Here is a 23,526-nt window from a genome sequence, read left to right on the forward strand (position 1 = left end):
CCTTTAAATCTCCTGCAAAATTAAAAAAACTTACTCAACTCATCAGACCCACTCCCTCCACTAGCTCACCCTGGAGTATACCGGATTTATTGTACTTGCAACATACCATATATAGGAGAAACAGGACGCACTATTCCTATTAGACAAAAAGAACATAAACGACACATTAAATATAATAATTATGGTGAAGCTGGCCTTTCTGATCATGCCCTGAATACTTTACACAGAATTGACTGGAAAACCACCAGCTGTCTACATCACACTAGAACATGGTATGAACGGAAATTCAAGGAAGCCTGTGAGATTATCAGCAACCACCCCTATCTGAACAACAACGATGGTTTAAAAATCCCAAACATTTGGAAGGTATATATTCGACCTTCCTCACCAAGAACAACTATAAACAGGACTGTAGAAAATCCAGTATTGTATATCAAAAATAAGAATTGTAATACTAAAAATAGGACATCAATTGTTTCTGAAAGAAAACCATCTAAAAGAATGTTTATTCCTGTCATTGTAAAAATAGAATTTAGCTTGATGTAAAAATTTATTTTTTATTTTATTTTATTTTATTTTATTTTATTTTATTTTATTTTTATTATTTTCTTTCACCAGAAGTCATGCCAGTAGAATAACATGTGATCAAATCATTGTTTCTCTAGCTTACAGTTAATGACGTAACTCAGCTTGTTCTGTATACTTATGTACGCTCCAGATGATGATCTTAATGTGAAGATCGAAATGTTGGGATAATAAAAAAAAATTTTTAATACGGTTGTAAATTCCATAAAATTTTTAAAATGAATGCTGATCACCGTGTAACCCTAAAAGAAAGGATTACTTATTCTTGTGTTTCTTGAACATCTGGAGGTTATACTCTTATGGAGGTTATATTGTTTTAAAGGCCAAAGATAGATGGAATAAAATGGAAGATAGGAAGTTGGTTTGGTAAGTTTGTGGCTGAACTGTATCAGTTTTGACCAGCAACACGGGCTTGTACATTAGTGAAAGAGAAATAGTGATCAGTTTAGATGGGCAATGCCTATTAAAATGATTGTTGAAAAGGCAAAAGTCAGAAATAGAATGTTCTAGAAGAAAGTGATTTGAGTTAGTATTACCCATATAAGAGAAGAAAGAGGTCACCTATAAAGCACTTCCCTCTTCTAGATAGTATCATTTTTGATACACTATCACAAATGTGAGAACAGTATTTTATATATTATTATATTTTTATATTATTATTATTAAGTGTGGGTTTGACTATATTGACTGTGTTACATTACTATATTGGCTATGTTATAGACATAAATCAGTATAAGTTCTCATTGATTCCAAGTGGTTTGGCAAAAAAATTCAAAATCAGAAGTTAAAATAAATCGAATTTCTTATTGCTTATAAGGAACAAAGATTCATTATCCAGGATATTATTATTCTTAATTCTATATACTTTCCATTAATCCATTTAAAAAAACTTGACTATCAACATCTTCAAAATACAAACATGTTAATATCTTCTTCTAGTTTACCCATTCTTTCCATCTGTCCAAGCTATCCTGTAAGATCTGATTTCATCAGTTAGTATTCGTGATTTATAGAGTTGGTACAGTTCATGATTATGTCTTATTCTCCATTCACCTGAGTTATATATATATATAGTTATATAGGTTATATTATATAAGGATTTTATTTACAAAGATCTGCCAGGCTTTTGCATCTTGGTGTATTATTCACTATTTTCTATTCCATACAAAACAATAGGTCTAACGATTCCCTTGTAACCTCTATTTTAACTGTGCTTGAAATAATTTTGGAAAAGTAAAATAATAAAATATGTGGAGAATGAAAATGTGTTGGAGCAGGTATTCTAGCAGGGGGGGGGGTGCTTAAGGGTCAAAGCTATATAACTGAGAGGAGACCTCTACACAGCCTTTAAAGGAAAGCGGAGAACCAACCAGGGCTTCTGACCAAAGGTCCATTCCTCACCTTCTCATGGTGCACCCTGTTGGGTCTACCTGGATACTGAACGAATGCAAAAATATTTTGGGAAAATATGGAGAAAAGAGCAAAGCTAATAATAATGGCAAATAACTGTTGGATTTCTGCTCAAGACATGGATTGGTTATTACTAACACCATGTTCCAACATAAAAATGTGCACAAATTCACATAGACAGAAGAGGCATGGAATAAAAAAAAGTCTCATTGACTATGTTATCGTTGATAGTGATGTTTTCTCCTTGCTGCAGAACACCACAATGTACAGAGGTTTTGAAATTGGAAGTGATCACTATTTAGTCTTGAGCAGGATAAAATTGAATTTCATATTGAAAAGAATAACATGTAAGAAAGTTTTAAAGAGAATAAAAGTTGAGCAGCTATCAGATGTGAACTGTAGATTAAAATTATTGATACACAAAGATTATTGAAGAAAAAAATGAAAGAGTTTGAGAACAGGAACCAAACCTTGGAGATTCAGTGGCAAACGCTGAAGAAAACATTGATTGATTCTTCCAGAGAGGCATGTGGTGAGGTTGCCTGCAAGGATAAAAAAATCAGAACTCCCTGGTGGACACAGGAAGTTAAAAAGGCAGTGAAGGAAAAGAAGAAAGCATATCAAAAGTTCCTGGCAAATAAGTCAGCTTTTGCTCTTAGAGACAGAGACAAATGTAAGAAAGCTAAACACTGTGTAAAACTAGCTAAGCAAAAGTCATGGGAGGACTTTGGCAAGAACATAGAAAATAAATATCAAGAAGGTGGTAAGAGATTCTGGAGGTTGTTGAAGAATTAGCTTAGGAATGGAGGAAAGAGTGCTGTAAAAGGAGTTAGAGATGATAAAGGTGACATGAAAAGGGAGAAAAAGATATCCTTGAAGTATGGAGTAATTACTTTGAAAAAGTGCTAAATGAAACAAGCAATGATGACAGCACAGTGGTAAAAAACACTGACCAGGCATGCAGTCAGGAATACATATCCATACTTTAAGTAGAAAAAGCCATCAAAGGCTTGAAATGTGGAAAGGCAACAGGAGTAGATGATATTCGACCAGAAATGCTGAAGTATGGTGGTATAAAAGTCTTACAGTGGCTGCACTACATAGTTCAGAAAGCCTGGACAGAGGGACGAATTCCCGATGATTGGAGTAGAGCTCTCCTAGTATCCATATATATAAAAAGGGAAATAAAACTGAATGTGAGAATTACAGAGGTATTTCCCTACTGAGTGTTCCTGGTGAGATTTATGCAAGTATACTCGAGAAATGGTTGAGAAGAATTGTGGAAGAAAAGCTTGGTGAAGAACAAGCTGGATTCAGGCCAAATAGAGGCTGTCAGGATCAGATCTTCACTTTACGACAAATAGTTGAGAAATCATAACAAAGATCTGTAGTTAAGTTTTGTCGATCTGGAAAAGGCATATGACAAGGTGCCAAGAGAGAGAAGCTATTCAATACGCTACAGTTATATGTGTCAATGGGGCATTATATCAAGCAATACCTAGTGTTTATTTGAGTTGTAAGTCAGCAGTTAGAATTGAAGGAAGTACAGGAAGATGGTTTAATGTTAAATCTGGTGTGAGACAAGGATGTACATTATCCCCTCTGTTATTCATTATCTATATGGATCACATTATGAAGGAAAGTGGTATTAAACTTGATATCAAAATTGGAGATGTTAATGTCAGCTCTTTGCTTTATGCGGACAATGTTATACTTCTAAATAAATCCGCTACAATTAAGTCTGCAAGATTCCCTGACTAAATTGAATAACTGTTGTAATAGATATGTTATGAAGGTCAGCAATAAAAAGACAATGAAAATAGGCAGAATTGTTGAAAATATCAACTGTGAATGGATAACCTGTGGAACAAGTAAAATATTTCAGCTACTTAAGCACGATTTTTAGTGAAGATGGTAAATTAAATATGGAAATAGACAACAGAATCAACATAGCTGGTATGGTAAGAAGTCAACTGAATAAATTCATATGGAATAAGAGAGAAATTAGTCGGAACACTAAATTAGTTCTATACAAGAGACAGTGTTCAAACCAGTTTTAACTTATGGATCTGAGAGCTGGGTCAGAAGTAAAACACTTGACCAAAGACTGGCGATCGCAGATATCAGAGTCCTGAGAAAGATTATAGGCATGAACAGATGGCATCAATGGCAATATCATGTTAAAAATGAGGATATTACGATAGAACTTGACATTGTCATCATCCAGGAATATGTTAACAGAGCTAATCTCAGGTGGTATGGTCACTTAAACAGAATAGGTGAGGAAAGATTAGCAGAACAAGTGTTCTCTGCCAGGTTGGTAGGAAAATGACCCAGAGGAAGCCCAAGATATAGGTGGATTGATGCGGTACAAAGTGCCTTAGACGACAGAAATATAAGATCTGATAATGTTGGAGTCTTGACAAGTAACAGACTGATTTGGAGGAAAATTGTAGATAGGAAGTTAGTAATGATGTAAATTTTTCATGTAGTACTATCATATCCTGTACACCCCTTGAGGGTACATGGCAGGAATTTGATGATGATGATGATAAGGTATTCTAACTTGCATTTCTGTATTAATTTTATTATCTTTAGTAACAGTTTCAAGATATTTGAAGGAAGTAGCAACCGGGAATTTTTCTGCTGATTGTTGTTTCTGCATACCTTTAAATATTCAGTTTTATCCCTATTGATTTTTAATTGTAATTTTAGCAGGAGCAATTTTGCATTTTCTGTATGTTTCTAATGTTCATCATGTTCTCAAACTAGACAAAAAGTATATTACGATTACATGGCATCTGTCACATGTAGAGTGCAGGCTCATCAAGTGAAGCCCTAAAAATTTCACTAATTAACATTTGCACCATCTCTTGTCATACTTCAATGAAACTCATTCACAGACAAGGCATCCACAACCGATGATGGCAACCAATTCCATTTATTCACTACTCTCCAAGCAAAAAATATAGTCCTTTATATGGACTTTTTTAATTGAAGGTAAGTTGGCTAATCCCACACAAAGGATGCAGAGTTTCTCCTCCTTGAAACTCGAGTTTTTCATGCTGAAAAAGCAAATTGGCCTAAAGACATATGCAATTAACAGACAAAAATATTGTGTGGTAGGTGGCAAATATTGCATTACAAATGTATGATGGATGTAGTTCAGATTCCTGTCCTTGACAGTATCAAATGTCAATTTTAATGATTTCCTCATTTTCTCACATAAACCATTGTACTGAGGTCTATAAGCAAATGTAAATAGTTCTCGTATATTTAATAGGTTACAAACCTGCATTCATTCAGAAGTAAAATTTAGTCTTCATTTGCTAAAGTATTTCTGGAAAGTACGCCAACAAATTACACCATCAACAAAATAAAATAAGGTCATCATTAAATTCCTGACATATATCCTCAGGACACGTACAGGATATTATGATAGTACTACATGAAATAGTTACATCATTACTAACTTCTCATTGACAATTGAAGGGTACAGGGGAAAAACAACTTCAATCCAATTTTTGTGAATTCAACATTCAATTTTTGTGAAATGCCATTTGTTTTTTAATTTTTAAGTACTATTTAAATTAATTATGCTTAATATACATGAATGTACCATATGTATTAATTTTTTATTTTGTTATGCTATGTTTACTTGCATTTTGACAACAAGGAAAATTCAATTACGTTTTTTTTTTGGAAGTCAATATCATGGACTGAAGTTGGTTTTCCCCTGCACCCCTCAATTATCTTCCAAATTAATCTGTTATCTGCCAAGACAAATATTATCAGATCTTATATTTCTATCTTGTGAGGCATTTTTTATATTATGCATCCACCTAGATCTTGGTCATCTTCTGGATCTTTTTCTTGCAATTTTAGCAAAGAGCACTTGTTTTGCTAACCTTTCCTCTCCCATTCTGTTTAAATGACTGTACCACCTGAAATTACCTCTACTAACACATTCCTGAATGTTAACAATGTCGAGTTCTTTCCTAATATCCTCATTTTTAATATGTTACTTCCATTATTAATGCCATCTGTTCACTCTCTAATATTTCTCAGAACTCTGATATCTGTGGTCTTTACTCTTTGCTCAAGTGTTTTACTTCTAACCCAGCTCTCAGATTCATAAGTTAAAACTCAAAAACTAAATGGTGATCACTTCCAGTTTCAAATCCTATGTATACTCTTGTGTTTCGAAGTGGGAAAACATTGCTATCAATAATAATATAGTCAATGAGACTTCTTTTTTTTTATATTTCTTTATTCTTCTCTTCATGTGAATTTGTGCATATTTTTATGTTGAGACATGGTGTTATAATAACTAGTCCATGCCTGAACAGAAATTCAGCAGGTACTTAACATTATTATTTCCTTGCTCTTTTCTTCAAATTTTCCCAAAACATTTCTGTATGTCTGGTAATTATTTCCTACTCTGCTGTTTAGATCTCCAACAAGGACCAACTTTTCCTTATTTGTTATGTCAGATGCCTTCTTTGATAACTCAAACAATCCGTTTGTTTCTTCCTTCTGGTTATAAGCAGTAGAATCTTCTGGTTGTAAACACAAATAAGTCTTAAATTGTACATATTTGGTCTGATGTATTACAATAAATAACTTTTATTATTAAAAGACCAGAAGATAAATGATAAAATACCGGTATCTGACTGAAGCTTTCGAACACATGCACGCCTTCAAACAGAATGATCAAATGTAATGGCCTAACAGTTACTAAAGTGTATGTTTTTGAAATGTAACTCAATGCATTTGTTTTCACACCAGTTCAGCCTTGAAAATGCTAGACAGTGGCTAGTGAAACTTGTTGGCTCTTTGTATATTTTATCATTTATCTTCTGGTCTTTTAATAATAAAAGTTATTTATTACAAATAAGTCTTATTTTCTAGTTCTCCATTCTGACATTTGCCTTCATCACTCTGTTTTTTTTTATTTTTTTTTTAACATCTGGTTCACACATGAAAGGCCACAAGGCCTATAGCACTAGTGCTATGTGTGGGCAAGAGGAATAGAAGGCAGGAGGAGTCTGTTCACACTTTGCTTGAACAGCTGTGGGTTGTAATCTTTGGTGAAGGCAGAGTGGGGGAGACTGTTCCAAAGGAGAGATAAATTGAATAAATGAAAAGGTAGTGAGTTTTAAGATGGACTGTAAAAGGGTATTGGTTACAGTGGCTGCCGATGAGAAAATTTTAAGTGGGGGTGCAGCATATACAAAAAAAAACAAAAAATAAACTTTTTTTTCCTAATCAGTAAAGAATTTATTAAAAATATTTCATCCTCACGACGAACAAACACCAATAATAAAAGTTTTGTATCAATAGCAATGACAAGCGCAAACGAATATCAGCATTAGATCGCAGTGCATTTGTTTCATGTAATGATAATTGAAAAAATATAATTATTTTCATATTTTCAACTGTGACGCTTGTCATAATTCAGCCTTGTATCTATAATAAATAAATAATTATATGTTATTTTAACAAAATAAAATAAGATTGACAAAAAATAGTTCTTTTTTTTTTTTTTTTGGTTTAACCAATAAGAATACAATTTGGTCAGCTAAATCCCAAATTGCCAGCCCATCCTCGTTCATTCAATATGAGACTTATTTGTGCCTATGGTCCCACAAAAGGTTCTACTAAGGTAGCAGTGGAGGAATTTTTTGAGGCTTTAGAAAAAGCAACTGACACAACGAAAAAGGAAAAGTTGGTCCTTGTTGGGGATCTAAATAGCAGAGTAGGAAATGATTGTGAGACATACAAAAATATTTTGGGAAAATTTGGAGAAAAGAGCAAAGCTAATAATAATGACAAATATCTGTTGGATTTCTGCTCAGGACATGGTTATTACTAACACCATGTTCCAACATCAAATTGTGCACAAATTCACATGGAGAGAAGAGGCAAGGAATAAGAAAAGTCTCATTGACTATGTTATTGTTGATAGTGATGTTTTCTCCCTGGTGCAGGACACCAGAGTGTACAGAGGATTTGAAATTGGAAGTGATCACTATTTAGTCTTGAGCAGGATAAAATTGAATTTCATATTGAAAAGAATAACATGTAAGAAAGTTTTAAAGCGAATAAAAGTTGAGCAGCTCTCAGATGTGAACTGTAGACTAAAATACAGAAAGATTATTAAAAAGAAAATGAAAGAGTTTGAGAACAGGAATCAAACCTTGGAGATTCAGTGGCAAAATCTGAAAAAAACATTGATTGATTCTGCCAGAGAGGCATGTGGTGAGGTTATCTGTAAGGATAAAAAAATCAGAACTCCCTGGTGGACACAGGAAGTTAAAGAGGCAGTGAAGGAAAAGAAGAAAGCATACTAAAAAACCTCCTGTCAAATAAGTCAGCTTGTGCTCTTAGAGAATACAGAGACAAATGCAAGAATACTAAACACTGTGTAAAACCAGCTAAACAAAAGTCATGGGAGGACTTTGGCAAGAATATAGAAAATAAATATCAAGAAGGTGGCAAAATATTCTGGAGGTTGTTGAAGAATTAGCTTAGGAATGGAGGAAAGAGTGCTGTAAAAGGAGTTAGAGATGATAAAGGTGACATGAAAAGGGAGAAAAAGATATCCTTGAAGTATGGAGCAATTACTTTGAAAAACTGCTAAATGAAACAAGCAATGATGACAGCACAGTGGTAAAAAACACTGACCAGGCATGCAGTCAGGAATACATATCCATACTTTAAATAGAAAAAGCCATCAAAGGCTTGAAATGTGGAAAGGCAGCAGGAGTAGATGATATTCGACCAGAAATGCTGAAGAAATGGTGGTATAAGAGTCTTACAGTGGCTGCACTGCATAGTTCAGAAAGCCTGGACAGAGGGACGAATTCCCGATGACTGGAGTAGAGCTCTCATGGTGCCCATATATAAAAAGGGAAATAAAACTGAATGTGAGAATTACAGAGGTATTTCCCTACTGAGTGTTCCTAGCAAGATCTATGCAAGTATACTTGAGAAACGGTTGAGAAGAATTGTGGAAGAAAAGCTTGGTGAAGAACAAGCTGGATTCAGGCCAAATAGAGGCTGTCAGGATCAGATCTTCACTTTACGACAAATAGTCGAGAAAGCATGGGAATATCACAAAGATCTGTATTTAAGTTTTGTCGATTTGGAAAAGGCATATGACAAGGTGCCAAGAGAGAAGCTATTCAATACGCTGCAGTTATATGGTGTCAATGGGGAATTATATCAAGCAATACTTAGTCTTTATTTGAGTTGTAAGTCAGCAGTTAGAATTGAAGGAAGTACAGGAAGATGGTTTAATGTTAAATCTGGTGTGAGACAAGGATGTACATTATCCCCTCTGTTATTCATTATCTATATGGATCACATTATGAAGGAATGTGGTATTAAACCTGATATCAAAATTGGAGATGTTAATGTCAGCGCTCTGCTTTATGCAGATGATGTTATACTTCTAAATAAATCCGCTACAAGTCTGCAAGATTCTCTGACTAAATTGAATAGCTGTTGTAATAGATATGGTATGAAGGTCAGCAATAAAAAGACAAAGACAATGAAAATAGGCAGAATTATTGAAAATGTCAACTGTGTTGTGAATGGAGAACCTGTGAAACAAGTAAAACATTTCAGCTACTTAGGCATGATTTTTACTGAAGATGGTAAATTAAATATAGAAATAGACAACAGAATCAACAAAGCTGGTATGGTAAGAAGTCAATTGAATAAATTCATATGGAATAAGAAATAAATTAGTCGGAACACTAAATTAGCTGTATACAAGACAGTGTTCAAACCAGTTTTAACTTATGGATCTGAGAGTTGGGTCAGAAGTAAAACACTTGACCAAAGACTAGAGACCGCAGATATGAGAGTCCTGAGAAAGATTAGAGGCGTGAACAGATGGCATCAATGGCAATATCATATTAAAAATGAGGATATTAGGAAAGAACTTGACATTGTCAGCATCCAGGAATGCGTTAGCAGAGCTAATCTCAGGTGGTAGGTCACTTAAATAGAATGGGAGAGGAAAGATTAGCAAAACAAGTGTTCTCTGCCAGGTTGGTAGGAAAATGACCCAGAGGAAGACCAAGATATAGGTGGATTGATACGGTACAAAGTGCCTTAGACAATAGAAATATAAGATCTGATAATGTTGGAGTCTTGACAAGTAACAGACTGATTTGGAGGAAAATTGTAGATAGGAAGTTAGTAATGATGTAATTTTTTCATGTAGTACAGTCATATCCTGTACACCCCTTGAGGGTACATGGCAGGAATTTGATGATGATGATGATGATGATGATGATGGTGTTTATAGATCTAATTAGGGTCTTCCAGATCTTGGATAAAATTAAACCTTGGTTCCTATTAAGATTTTCTACAGAACAGGCGACTGTTGTGGCTTCTTTAAAAATACGAGTGTGGTAATCCTCTTCTATGTAAGGAGTACAGCTTTTTCCCCACTCAATGACTTGGTTGGTTGTGGAGAAATGGAAAGATAAGCCCGATATATCTTGTCTGTTGTTTTTGACATATCCGATGTGTTCTGTCTGTCTTATCTCAAGGCGTCTTGAAGTTTGGCTGATGTAACTTAAATTTAAACCGCACGAGCATGGGATATTATAAACTCCAGCATATTTAAATAAAGGATGGAAGTCTTTTGGAGATCTTAAGAATTGTCGAATTGTATCTTTAGGTTTAAAGGTTGCTCTTAAGGTTTCTCCACAACCAACCATTGTGATTGAGTGGGAGAAAAGCTGTACTCCTTACATAGAAGAGGATTACCACGCTCGTATTTTTAATGAAGTCACAACAGTTGCCCGTTCTGTAGAAAATATTAATAAGAACCAAGGTTTAATTTTATCCAAAATCTGGAAGACCCTAATTACATCTCTACACACACAAGAAATGAACTTTAGTACCAACTATAAAACATTCCTAAACAACAAGAAGTTAAATCATGTATGCGCCACATGTGTATTGCACATGTTTAGTGTTGTTTTGTAATTTATGATTAGAATTCTGTTAATGTCTAGTCTGTAACTTTTTTTGTTAGCTTTAGTTCCTATCATCAGACCTGTGCCCTGAAGATGCCAACAGCTTTAGTTGGTGAAACTAGTTGGTATTAATTTTTTTTTTCTTAGATTTTTTTTCTTAGATTGATCAACATTTCCCAAATAGTCAATTCACATAGCTTCTGTGGTCAAGAAAAAAATATCTTTTAATAATTGTCTAGACACTTTGCTCCAAATTTATTAAGTGCAGTTCATCAGTATTATATAAGTCTTGCCATCCATGAAATTCAGTCCATAAATCTTCCAACTCCCCACTCTTCCTTTTGCACAACCTGCACATTGATTCATTTGCATTCGCTGCCTATCATCTCAATTTGCTTCTATCGCGTAGCATGGAAGCAGACATCACAATTTTCACCTTGTTGCTCTATTTTTTTTTTTAACCCCCTTCCAATAATTCTTTTATATCTTCTCCCATACAGTGTCGTTCACCTTTCAATTCTTTACTGCTAACTAACCAAAACCATTAATTTTTTCACTTTACCTTATTTTGCCTCCTTGACAGCTTCACTGATATTAATTTTTGCACCAGGGAAACAAGATTTAGTCATGATCTCGTTAAGCACTGCTGCTATCTTAGCACCAGATGAAAGATATTCTTCTTATCCTCATTTTCTTGCTTAATCATATGTTCTTGTTTCTTTCCTTATACCTCTTGCTTTTTCTCTTCTCAGCTCAGTTAGTCTCCCGACATTCTGCAATCTTACAGTTTTGTGCTTTATTCTTTAAAGAACTCCATATAAGTACATTAATTCTTTCTTGAGGTCCTCTTTTTTTTCTTGACCTTACACTACCATACTTTTAATATTATCACTGACACTAACATTTTCCATATTTTTGTCAGTATTCTCTACTCCACTCTCACATGTTTTACTCTTTCCACACAACTAGCACTCACCGTCAAAATACTTCCTACATATTTGATAACCAGTCGTTCTTTCCTTGTACAAATCTTTCAACTTTCGTGACAAATACAGCTTTCAAATACTGCACTGAGCAAAATCTATCTTGCATGTTGAACTCACCAAACAAAGATGTCTTGTCCACCATTGTTCTACTATGTAATTGGCACCATATAGAGTGTATAGTATCTACTTTATTACACCATATAGTATCTACTTTATTACAAGTATGTCTTAAATCTAAATAACTCCATCTATAACACACACACACACACAAAAAAAATACTGCAAAAAATTATCTTATTATTAATTATATATATATATATATAGTTTTATGAAAAGTAATGTCCCTCAGAACACATGAGGGACATTACTTACAAGAGACAGCGAGCGAGTGCATTATCAAGTCATATCCTTTTCTCGGCTAATCCTAATGATACAAACCAAAGTCACAAAGTCTGCTGGGAAAAATCTACTAACATCTTCCGTTGCAGTGACGAACTAGAGAGAAAAATCGTGGAATCTAGAGAAATCATCTTCAGTCGTGTTCATCTAAATAACAACTTGAGCTACAACCTCCCAGATAGTCATTCAGCGTTCATGTGAGGCTGCAAGCACACACTCTCCAACAATGCAACAAATGAAAGAACAGCTTCAAATACAACTACAATGTTTTCATGCTAATTATGTATAGAGACTGTCTATGTTGTTCATAGTCTTTTAACCTTCAATGTTTAGTGTTTTATCTTTCTTTTATAATGTCACCTGAAGAAGGCTGTTATAGGCCAAAACTAGTAGTATTTTTGTATTAAAACCTTTTTACTTAAATCTCGGTTCTAGTCATTCGATTTTTCATAAAACTATGTATGTTAACCAAGTTAATGATCATTCTGTCATATATATATATATATTATTAATTTTTAATTATTTGAAATTTTATTATTATTAATTTGAAAAAATTACTTAACTTTTAGCAGCACTCTAAACAAGCATCCTTTTTCGATTTAGTCTTGAACCTCTACCTCTGATAGCAGGTGAACAAAAAACAGGATTGAATTTTAAAAATATTGAATTTAACTAGGTACCAGTCACGGTATCTCAAACTGAGGTATCTTTCCTTCATTTGAGAATGGTATGGAAATTGGCATTTATATGAATGTTATTTTTTTTTTAATCTATTATAACTTAATTTAACTTTTTTTATATGCATCTCACTCAAGAAATGTTGCATACCTATCTTGTCCTAGTAATATTGGTGGATAGATGATTAGATGACAGTTAAACAATCCAAAATTCTACTGTAGAGACCAAATATGGAACTTTTTCAAGCAACTTCAGGTCTACAGTAGAATATTCTTCCATTGAGCAAAAATTTATCTGCTAACCTGATTTGCATAGACGAGATCTTATATTTTTGCATATTGTTGGTTGTTGGGATTTTTAAAGCAAGCCATATGCGGAGTCTGTTATCTGCCAAATTATGATTAAAGTTGCATTAATAAAAGTGAATCATTTGGTCAATTCTTGTACATTGAGTGAAGTTGGTTGTTGATGGATTTATCAGTTCTTTTAGAAAGAACTGATATCATAGCTGTGGGTCTGTAGTTATATTATGTAAATTTTTCTCTCGACATAATATCTATTTATTTATTATATATTGAGCTCTGGATTGGAAAAAATATTTCTACATTTTCTTTTTTTCAGACAGATGTACACACACATACACAATTAAGGAGCAATTAAAATACTTTATTTTAATATCCTTTATTTTCAGAATTATGTGATGCCTGCATCAAGAATGATGTGAAAACTGCTGAGTTCATTATTCATCAATTAGGAAATGAAGCCGAGATTGTTTTGAATACTACTATTGATGGTTCCAATACTTTACTTTTCAAGTAAGTCATATGGAATATGTGTGTGTGTGTGTGTGCACAGACAATTTTTTAGCTTTATGAAGTTAGTCATTTTTTAATTGTAAAAAAACAAAGTGACTGAACTTTAATTATTCTGCTTACCACTTGTATTCTATGCCAAAAAGTTTTAGTTAAATTTCATTTATTTTTAAATGGTCGTCTTAACCCTCAGAAGTTTGGGAGCCTATAGCATGCTACTGCTGTGTGAATGAAGAATTAGATGAACTGAGATTGCTGTTTTGGTGGGAAAAACATATATTTTATGTGATTTCAGGTGTTCAAAAATCAAGATATGATATCACCTGGTTGATGATGATAATCATCTGCTACTTAAATGGGAAGCTTCAGCTTGTGAGTCTGTGCTGACATATCTGAAATTTTTTCCATTAGCAGATACTATAAAGAGAAGATACTATTTAAAAAAAATAGATTTTAATGCACACTGCAAGTATAAAAAAAATATATTTTAAATGCATGGCAGCATGTCTTTGCTGCCTTGGTATGCAGCATGGCAGCATTTTGTGATTGCAAGATTATCACTGTATTTTTGCTTATGCTTTTGTATTTGTAAAAAAAAAAAAAAGCTGGATATATTCATAGAAGGTTGTAGGATCTCAAAGGAAATATATTTTGTTTGTTTAATCCAGAATAATTAGTTTTGCTTTACCATGACCATTGCATTTCTTCATTTCTGATGGTTTCACAGTGTGCATTTCTAGAACATTTTTGCTTTGTGAAAGGTGTTCAGTGCAGTAAACAGTTAATTTGGTATACATACTGCAGAAATGTAGATTAGTAGTTATTAAAAGATTTTATTTTTGCATTGTGCACTAAAAATAAGTGAATCATAGTTACAATTCAAATCTTTGTATGTCTTGTCAGCATTTTTTGTAACAAATTGCAGTGGCCATTCTAATGTAACTCCTGTTACCAGCCAGATTTGGTTGATCAGATCTCAAAAGTATAGTCATCTATATTAATTGATAAAATCACAGTCATCCATGAATTGGCCAATCAGTTGCCAATGCATTGCTTTTCTTTATATTACTACAAAAGTAAAGATGCTTTGCATGGTATTTTTTCTATATAGTAGCTACTTACTTATAAAATTTTAAATGAGATTTCAGCATATGCTCATTGAAACCTCCTTTGCTAGTTTTATCCATATGATTTTACAAGTGGACGTCACAATGTAAGTTAAACTCCTTACATTAATTTTCAATTAAAATAATAATGTGGAGACTGGAGCTCTTTTCTTGTTTATTTTATAATATTTTATTGTGTGTTACACCTTGCAACCAGCTAAAATGTTTGTGTTTCCCTTAAACACAAACTGTACAACACTACAAATTAAAAGGATTCAATAATATATAACTTGAAATTTGATGGAGTTTAGAAGGCAAAATGTATAAGAGATTACTTAAATAAATATGATTTAAAAACAGAATAACTATTTATTTAAGTAATTTCTCATACATTTTGCCTTCTAAACTCTATCAAATTTCAAGTGTTTGAAGTTTTTCCACTTGGTTATACTATAAATTAAAGATGCCTAGAAATTATATTCTTGGTTTAGCCCTTTATCCAAGTTTTAACCCTTTATCCTGAAATTACTTTAATTACTTTATCCTGAAGTAATTTCAGGACTGGGCAACTCGTATATAGAAGCTAATGAGCTCACATCACTTGCCTTAGTATCCCATAATGCAAAGCACATATCCTTACAGACATGTATAATGCTATGCATTATGGAAAGGGTCACTACCCAGACCGGTTTCGACCTTTATTGAGGTCTCACCAGTGGGAGCCAGACACAGATGTGGTGATACTAAGGTGGAAGTAATACCAGTTGCCAAAAGATGTCACACCTTATTACTCAAATGCTCTGGATTAGAGATAGATATTGGAAGTTTTTCCCTTGGTTCTTCTTCTTCTTCTTCTTCTTCTTTTTTTCAGCCATTTTCTGTCCACTGCTAGATGAAGGCCTCCCAGTTCTTTCCACCTTTCTGTTTCTTGGCAATGGTTGACCAATTTTCCCCAACAAAATTTGACAATTCATCACTCCACCTTCTTTTAGGACATCCTCAGCCTCGTTTCCCTTCTTTTGGAATTCAGTTTGTAAGTACAGTGGTCCATTGCTCATCTTCTCTTCTGGATAGATGTCTGACCCATTTCCATTTTAGTTGCTTATGGTAAAGAATGATGTCAGTGATGTGAGTCTGGCTTCTTATCCAGGTGTTTTGCTTCTTATCTTTTAATGCGATGCCTAGCATCAACCTCTCCATTCTTATCTTTTAATGCGATGCCTAGCATCAACCTCTCCATTTTTATTTGAGTTGTTGTTAATTTATTTGCCAGTGCTTTTGTTAGCAACCAAGTTTCACAATCATATGAGATGACTGGAGGTATACACTGGTTAAATGTCTTCTTTTTTGAAAAGAATGGTACATCATTGTTTTGAAAAATGCTTTTCAATTTTCTGAATGCACTCCAGGCAAGTTGAACTCTCCTATTTATTTCCTTTTGGAGTCCACAGTTTAAATCAATGAGATGACCTAAGTATGTATATGAAGAGACTCTTTCCAAGAAATTGTTTTCTGTTATTATGTTTTTTGATGTTACAAAATGATTGAACATGATTTTAGTTTTTTCTCTGTTTATTTTTAGACTGACTTTTCTGCTTTCATGATATAGGTCTTCTATCATTATATTAAGGTCTTCTGGAGTGTTTGCAAAAATTATGATATCATCTGCATATCTTAGGTGTGTTAAGTTTCTGTTATTAATTTTAATACCAAGTTTTGTCCAGTGTATATTATTAAATATTTCTTGAAGGACTGCTGTTAAGATTTTGGGTGATAGAGAGTCTCCTTGTCGGACACCTTTTTTCAATTGATATTTTATTGCTACTTGTGTGAAGTTGGATTGTTGCTGTTGTAGTGTGGTATATTGCCTGGAGGAGGTCCATATATTCTCCAGGAACTCCCTGATTCTGGAGTGCTTTGATTATTGCATTAGTTTTGATGGAATCAAATGCTTTTTCATAATCAATGAAGGCTAAACAGAGAGGCAATTGGTTTCTTCTGCTTCTTCTATTAATTGTTTTACTGCATGAATATGATCAATTGTGTGAAAGGCTTCATGGAATCCTGCTTATTCTACTGGTTGATTTGAGTCTAGAAGAGGAGTTAACCTGTTTGTTATTACTTTTGTGAGAATTTTGAGAGAATTCTGATTGGTCTATAGTTCTTTACTTCTTCTTTGTCCCCCTTTTTAAATAACAGTATCAGAGTAGCATTTTTCCAATTTTCTGGTATCTTCCCCTCTTCTAGGCATAGATTTAGTAAGTTTGTGACATGGTGAATTATGTTGTTTCCTCCCCATTTAATTAATTCTATGTGAATTAGGTCTTCACCAGGACATTTTCCATTTTTCATTTGTTTTATTTCATCTGAAGTGAATGGAGGGATGAATTTCATATGCGATGCAGAAGAGTTATTTATATTTGATTTATCTATTGAAGGATCACTATAGAGTTCTTTATAAAATTCTTCTAGCTTGCTTAGGATTTGTTCTTGGTTCCTTATTGTAGTTCCATTCTGATCTTTTATTACAGTTATTTGACTTTTGCCAACTGATAAATGTTTTCTTAGTATTTTCCGATTTTTATTGTTTTCAATTGTTTCTTTTATTTTTTTAGTGTAATAAGATCTTATTTCATTTCTCATCTTTTTCCTTATTGTTTTGCATAGTTCTGCATATTCTATTTTAGAAATTAAGTTTCTGTCTTGTTTCATATTTCGTCTCTTTTTTAGTAGTTGTAAGGTTTCCTCTGAAAGTTTATGGTCTTTTGTTGTTTGTTGCTTTTGAATTCATTGGCTGCTGAGATTATTACTTCCGTTAGGTTTTTGCTTATTTTATTTATGTCTTCTTCTTCATATATATTTATTAAATCTAGTTTTTGATTGAGTTTTTCTTCGTAATCCTTCTTGTTTTTGATAGGTTTTAAGTCAAAACTTCTTGATTTTTTGTTGTTTAGCCATTTTATTCTTTCCAGTTTGGGGCTTATTTTAATTTTGGCTCTGACCAGTCTGTGGTCACTTCCTGTTTTTACTTGATTTAGTACTGAGGTATCTTGAACTATTTCTTTATTATTACACAGTATATAATCTATTTCATTTTTTATTTCTCCATTTGGATTTCTCCATGTCCATTTTCTTTTGAGGGCTTTCTTAAAAAATGTATTAGTAATATAAAGCTTGTTACTGATAGAGAATTCTGTAAGAGCCATTCCTGAGTTGCTGCTTGTACCATATACGTATTGTGTGTATTTGGTGAATGGGATGACCTACTTTGGCATTAAAAATCACCCATTACTATAGTAAAGTTTTGATTGCTATTTTTTTTTTTTTGTCTAGAGTATGCTGCATTTAGTCATAAAATGGTTTTATCATCAGTGTGGGATGAGGTGGAACATATATTTGGATGAGCCTGCTTTTAAGTTTAGAGTTTATTTTAAGTGTAATTTCTATTATTCTTTCATCTGTATAATTAAATTCTTCTATAAGATGTGTAATTGTTTTCTTAATTAGAAATCCAACTCCGTATTGTTCTTTAAAGATGACAAGAAATTATATTCTTGGTTTAATCCTTTATCCAAGTGTAAGCAAACAAACTTTGCACCTGAAGTAATGTCAGGACTGGGCAACTTGTATGTAGAAGCTTCACTTGCCTTAGTATCCCATAATGCAAAGTACATATCCTTACAGACATGTATAATGCTATGCATTATGGAAAGGGTCACTACTCAGACGTTTATCCATTATAAATGTCTGTAAGGATATGTGCTTTGCACAAGAACTTCCTAGGATTTTTTTTTTTTTTTTTGGCTTCATTAGCTCACTGCTGCTCATACTTCACTCTTACTACCTCACCCTCCTTGCCTGTTCTTTATAATCCTCATGGAATTGATTATTACCACTCCTCTTATGTTGCCTCCATATTGCATTTTCATCTCTACCACATGCTTAATCTCTTCATTCATCCATTTCACACCTACCTTATATAACCTTCTGACCCTTGGAATACATTTAGACATTGATAGTTTTACTTCTACTAGACAGTTTTTGAATATCACTCAAGCAGCATTGATCTTTTTCCATCCAACTCATTCCATGTTACATCTGCAAGCGTCTCCTGAGCTTTTTATAATCACCAGCTTCATAGTTCCACATATATCCTTTAGTCAAGTCCTCACACTGTTGGCAACCACTCAGTTAATCACTTCATGGTGATTACCTGGGTGGTTGCCCAGGTAATTACCATGATCACTCTAACCATTTGGAAGATGGTGAGAGTGACCATCAACAACATCCTCTGATGAGGTGATCAAATCCAAGATCCTCAATCCTCATATACTCTCTATTACATACTGCCTGAAGTTGTTGTTCCTCAAAAACTAAAAAAAAAAAACTTATTTTTCTTCACTTCCAGTTGCTATCTCATCATCCCAAGTCTATATTGCCATAATTAAAATTGCCCATAATGATCATTTTTTTTTTATTTGCTTGGCTAATATGATTATACATTTCATGGTTGCTGCCATCCATACCAGGTTTATAACAACAATCAATTTAGTATTTCATTCTGTTCACCTCTATCTCACACCATATTGCCTCAAAACCACTGCCACTATTTCTCTCTTTCATCTCTTCCTTGTATAGACATAACTCTTTTTTCTATCATTAGCAATCCTCCTCCCTTTTTACTCTTTCTATCTATACAAAATACATCATACCCTTTCATCTCTACTCCTGTTCAACTTATTCCAACAATTTTTGGGTGAACAAACTGTATGCAAATGTATGCAACCATTTCATTTGCCTTGTTTCTTATACTTCTAGCATTTGTATACAAATAAAACAGCTCATTCCTGGATCTATAACAAGTTTCACGGATGCCACTTATTAGATATGACTTCTTCACACTTAACTCAAGCCATTTCTTTTTCTCCTTATTCATCTTAGAACCTTCTTTAAATCCAACTTTTCCCCCATGATCCTAGGTCATTCCCTTCTCTTTTTGTCTACACATGCTGCCACATCCTTTTGGAGAATCAGCCCTTCTCCTGCTGTGTTCCCCTGTCCACCCTGTTTGTCTTGCGGACTTGTTCTCTCATTCTCTACACTGATGCTACCCATTTCTTCATTCATAACCACCACTTCAATCTCTCTTTCCTTACTCTCTCTTGCTCTTACTGCACTCAGTTCTCTATCTTCCAGCAGCAGTCTTTCCAAATGACTCACATCAAAACCATTCAGATACAGTTTCACGTGTATACAATTCAGTTCGTTCTTCACTCTCATTCCACACATTAACTAATTGCACTTCTTTCTCTTCACATGCTTTTACTAACATGTCATTCACAATCTTTGCTCTTCACCTCATTTCAATGCTGTCATACCTGGGTAACGTACTGATTATCTCTCTTATCACACTATTATCTTTTATCCTTCCCAACAACCTCCTGATATCCAGTCTTACATGTTCCTCATTCCCACTCAAGTCATTTATCTCTATTACCCACTACCAACTCCTTACTCACTTACTCCTTATGTCCAACACCTCAAATCACTCTATTCATTTTACCTCCAGGAAAATAAACTTTGTGCATCTTCTTGTTTTCCTTCCATTTATATCTACAATTTTCCTCATTTCACTTTACATTCGTTTCATCTCTTGTCTCATCTTAACTAACTGAGCTTTTAAATCTTGCAACCTTTTTTGCTCTCATTCGCTCTCTTTCTCAATATTATCATCAGTCATACACCCTTGTTCATTGTCAGTGCCAATCGCCACCCTACCATTAATTGCGCTGTTTTTCAACTTCCCATACATTTGTATTGCTTTTGTCATTCTTACTACCACTGATTGTTAAGTTTATCAGATTGCTTGTTTGTTTTTTCAAAATTTTTTTACCAGTTTTTCACCTCTCATTTGTAGTGTCCCTCTTTGTTGTCAGATGAGCACTCATTCTTCGTAACAAGAATGTCGTGGCATTCTTGCTACTAACACCTTCATTTACCGATACATTACTGCTCATCAGGTCTTCATTCAGATCACATTTTGCACACACCCTCCTTCCATCTGCCTTAAATATCCATAATTTATCTATATAATCGAACAAATACATATAGCACACCTTACATTTTACAAACTGACTAAATCAAAATTAAATTCCTATAAAGGCAAAGGCACCACCCATCTTTCCTTTGCTGGTTACTCTACTCTACTCTAAGTTTTATGATTTAGTAAACAAACTTAAACAAACAAGCTCACACAATAGAAAAACAACTTCTCACACAAACTCACACAACTTCTACCGCAACTCTTACTCATAAACACACTTATTTACAATTCATTAGTGAAAAAAACTTATCTGAAACAGGAGCCTTCTTTATACAAACCTTCCAGTGAAACACCACCTGACATTTTTTAACTGCTGAAAGGTTTGTCACACATATATGCTACAAAGGGATGCTTGTTGAACAGTTTACGTTTTAATTTCTTCTAGTTTCGCATGCATTAATAATGGTGCAGTTTTACAGAAGTGTGAAGTAAAAAGCTAAACTGGCATTATGTTGACTGGGTTTTGCAACAAGCAAGCTAATGGTATTAGTAATATAAAACACAAGCAGCTCCTGCTTTATGAGTTCCCAGATTTACAAGCTCTTTTTTTTTTCTTCAAGTATCAACAAGATTCACAATATAAACATTAATTGCAGTAAATATCCTATACAGGGTGTTCGGGATAAATTTGACATATTTATAATTAATTATATTTTTCCGTAAGTTACATGTATTAACACACACTTCTCTTCATTTAAAAGTTTGGACCCTTCTTCATTCATATACAAGATGTCAGAAAGGATGGATAGCTGGAACCCACCTGAATCATGGAAGAGAATAACTTGTATCATGATGATTCGTGCCCGCCATCAAAATAAGGATATTACGACTTCTGTCCAATGCTCCCTGAATACAGTAAAAACAATCAGGCATGAACTAGAGACTTGCAATGGTGACTACGAGGATGTAGCAAGAAGAAAGATCCCTAGCAGACGATCTGATTGCGTTCGTACAGCAGAATTCCTCGCAAATCTGCAGGAACAGGTGTTGAAGAACCCTGGCATTGGAATTCGGGCTTTGTTCGTGGAGTTGCTAACTGTAGTCAAGCCCTGGATAACAAGGGTAGGCAATGGTAGGCCGTATGTATGGCAGCAGGATTCGGCCCCTTGCCACACCTCTGGGAAAAGTCAAAAATGGTTGTCTGAAAATTTCTACGACTTCACCAGTCCAAATGTTTGGCCTCCAAACTCCCCAGACCTTAACCCCATGGATTATTTTGTATGGGGCGCAGTTGAAAAAGACACCAGTCGCACTTCCAGTAATACAAAAGCCCAGTTAATGGATAAAATTAAAACAGTTTTTGCGGCCCTTCCCAGGGAGACTGTAGCATCAGCTTGTTCGAGGTTCCGAAGCAGAATTGAAGCTGTGATCGATGCTAATGGTGGTTATTTTGAGTAAATCTTGTTGATAGTATTGTAATTAACTCTGCCTGTAATGTTTTTTTGTCAATTCATTAAATTTAATAGATACAAAGAAGATTTTCTTTTTCCTTACGAAACTGTCAAATTTATCCCGAACACCCTGTATAGCTATACATTGCAGTATGTACTGTCTGTCCTCAGACAGTACATACTGCAATGTATAGTTTACAATGATAATTGTAAACTATACATTGTAGTGTAAAGTTTACAATGTAAAGTGCAATGTAAAGTTTATAATGATAATTTTGAAGAATTTCAAGAATCAACAGAAATTGCACAAAATGAAACATAAGTGGCCATTAGTATTGCTAACCAATTGCAACTTGAGGTTTCTACAACTGATGTCACTGATCTTCTTCAAGCACACAGTGGAGAGCTCAGAAATGAAGATCTGCTTGAAATGGGAAAATGGGAAGAAACTGAGGAAGAGGATTTAAAAGCTGAAACTTCCAATCATTCCTTCACTTTCAAGGGATTTGACAAAGCTTTTCAACACATAGAAACAGCAATTGAGAGTTTTTAAGTCACAAGATTCAAATTTTGAGGTACTAGAAAAGTTGCTAAGATTTAAAAAAAAAAAAAATGCTTATGCACACTATCATGAAATTTGTAAAGAAAAGATTGTCTTGGAAACAAATTACTCTCATAATTTTGTTTGCTTTTAAAGACTGTGTTTTCATTTCTTTCATTTCATTTATTTTATTAAATAAATCATTGTTTAAACATAAACTATTGTTTTCAGAACTTAATTTAACATTACCATTGTTAAATTTCATCATTGAACATGACCCCTGACCCCTGTGTTAGATCTTGAATGATGGCTATATCAAGAATACAACTGCTCCATTCAAGATTTAACAAGAGAACAATAATCAAGCAAAATCACACTTGTACTCTTGGCAAAACAGACATAATATGTGAAGATGCAGATATTATCCTTGCTTAAAAAGGAATTAAAATATAAAAGAAGAGGTTGAATCTTAAATTAAAATGAAATCGAAGGAGGAAATAAATATTAAATTGTATT

At 33.8% G+C, this 23,526-nt stretch overlaps 1 protein-coding gene across 2 annotated transcripts in view; it reads left to right on the plus strand.

The window, feature by feature from the left end:
* The window catches only part of LOC150094209 (leucine-rich repeat serine/threonine-protein kinase 1-like), an 803,235-nt gene that overhangs the window by 120,015 nt on the left and 659,694 nt on the right, over window positions 1-23,526 (plus strand). For both annotated transcript variants that reach the window (XM_090412317.1, XM_090412318.1), the window contains exon 7: window positions 13,749-13,872. In XM_090412317.1, coding sequence (XP_090268443.1) covers window positions 13,749-13,872 — 124 coding nt within the window. The remainder of the gene's footprint in view (window positions 1-13,748; window positions 13,873-23,526) is intronic.

Source organism: Typopeltis vanoorti, chromosome 22, assembly GCF_054136105.1.
Source record: "Typopeltis vanoorti isolate ZY-2024b chromosome 22, IOZ_Tvanoo_1.0, whole genome shotgun sequence".
Lineage (NCBI taxonomy): Eukaryota > Metazoa > Arthropoda > Arachnida > Uropygi > Thelyphonidae > Typopeltis > Typopeltis vanoorti.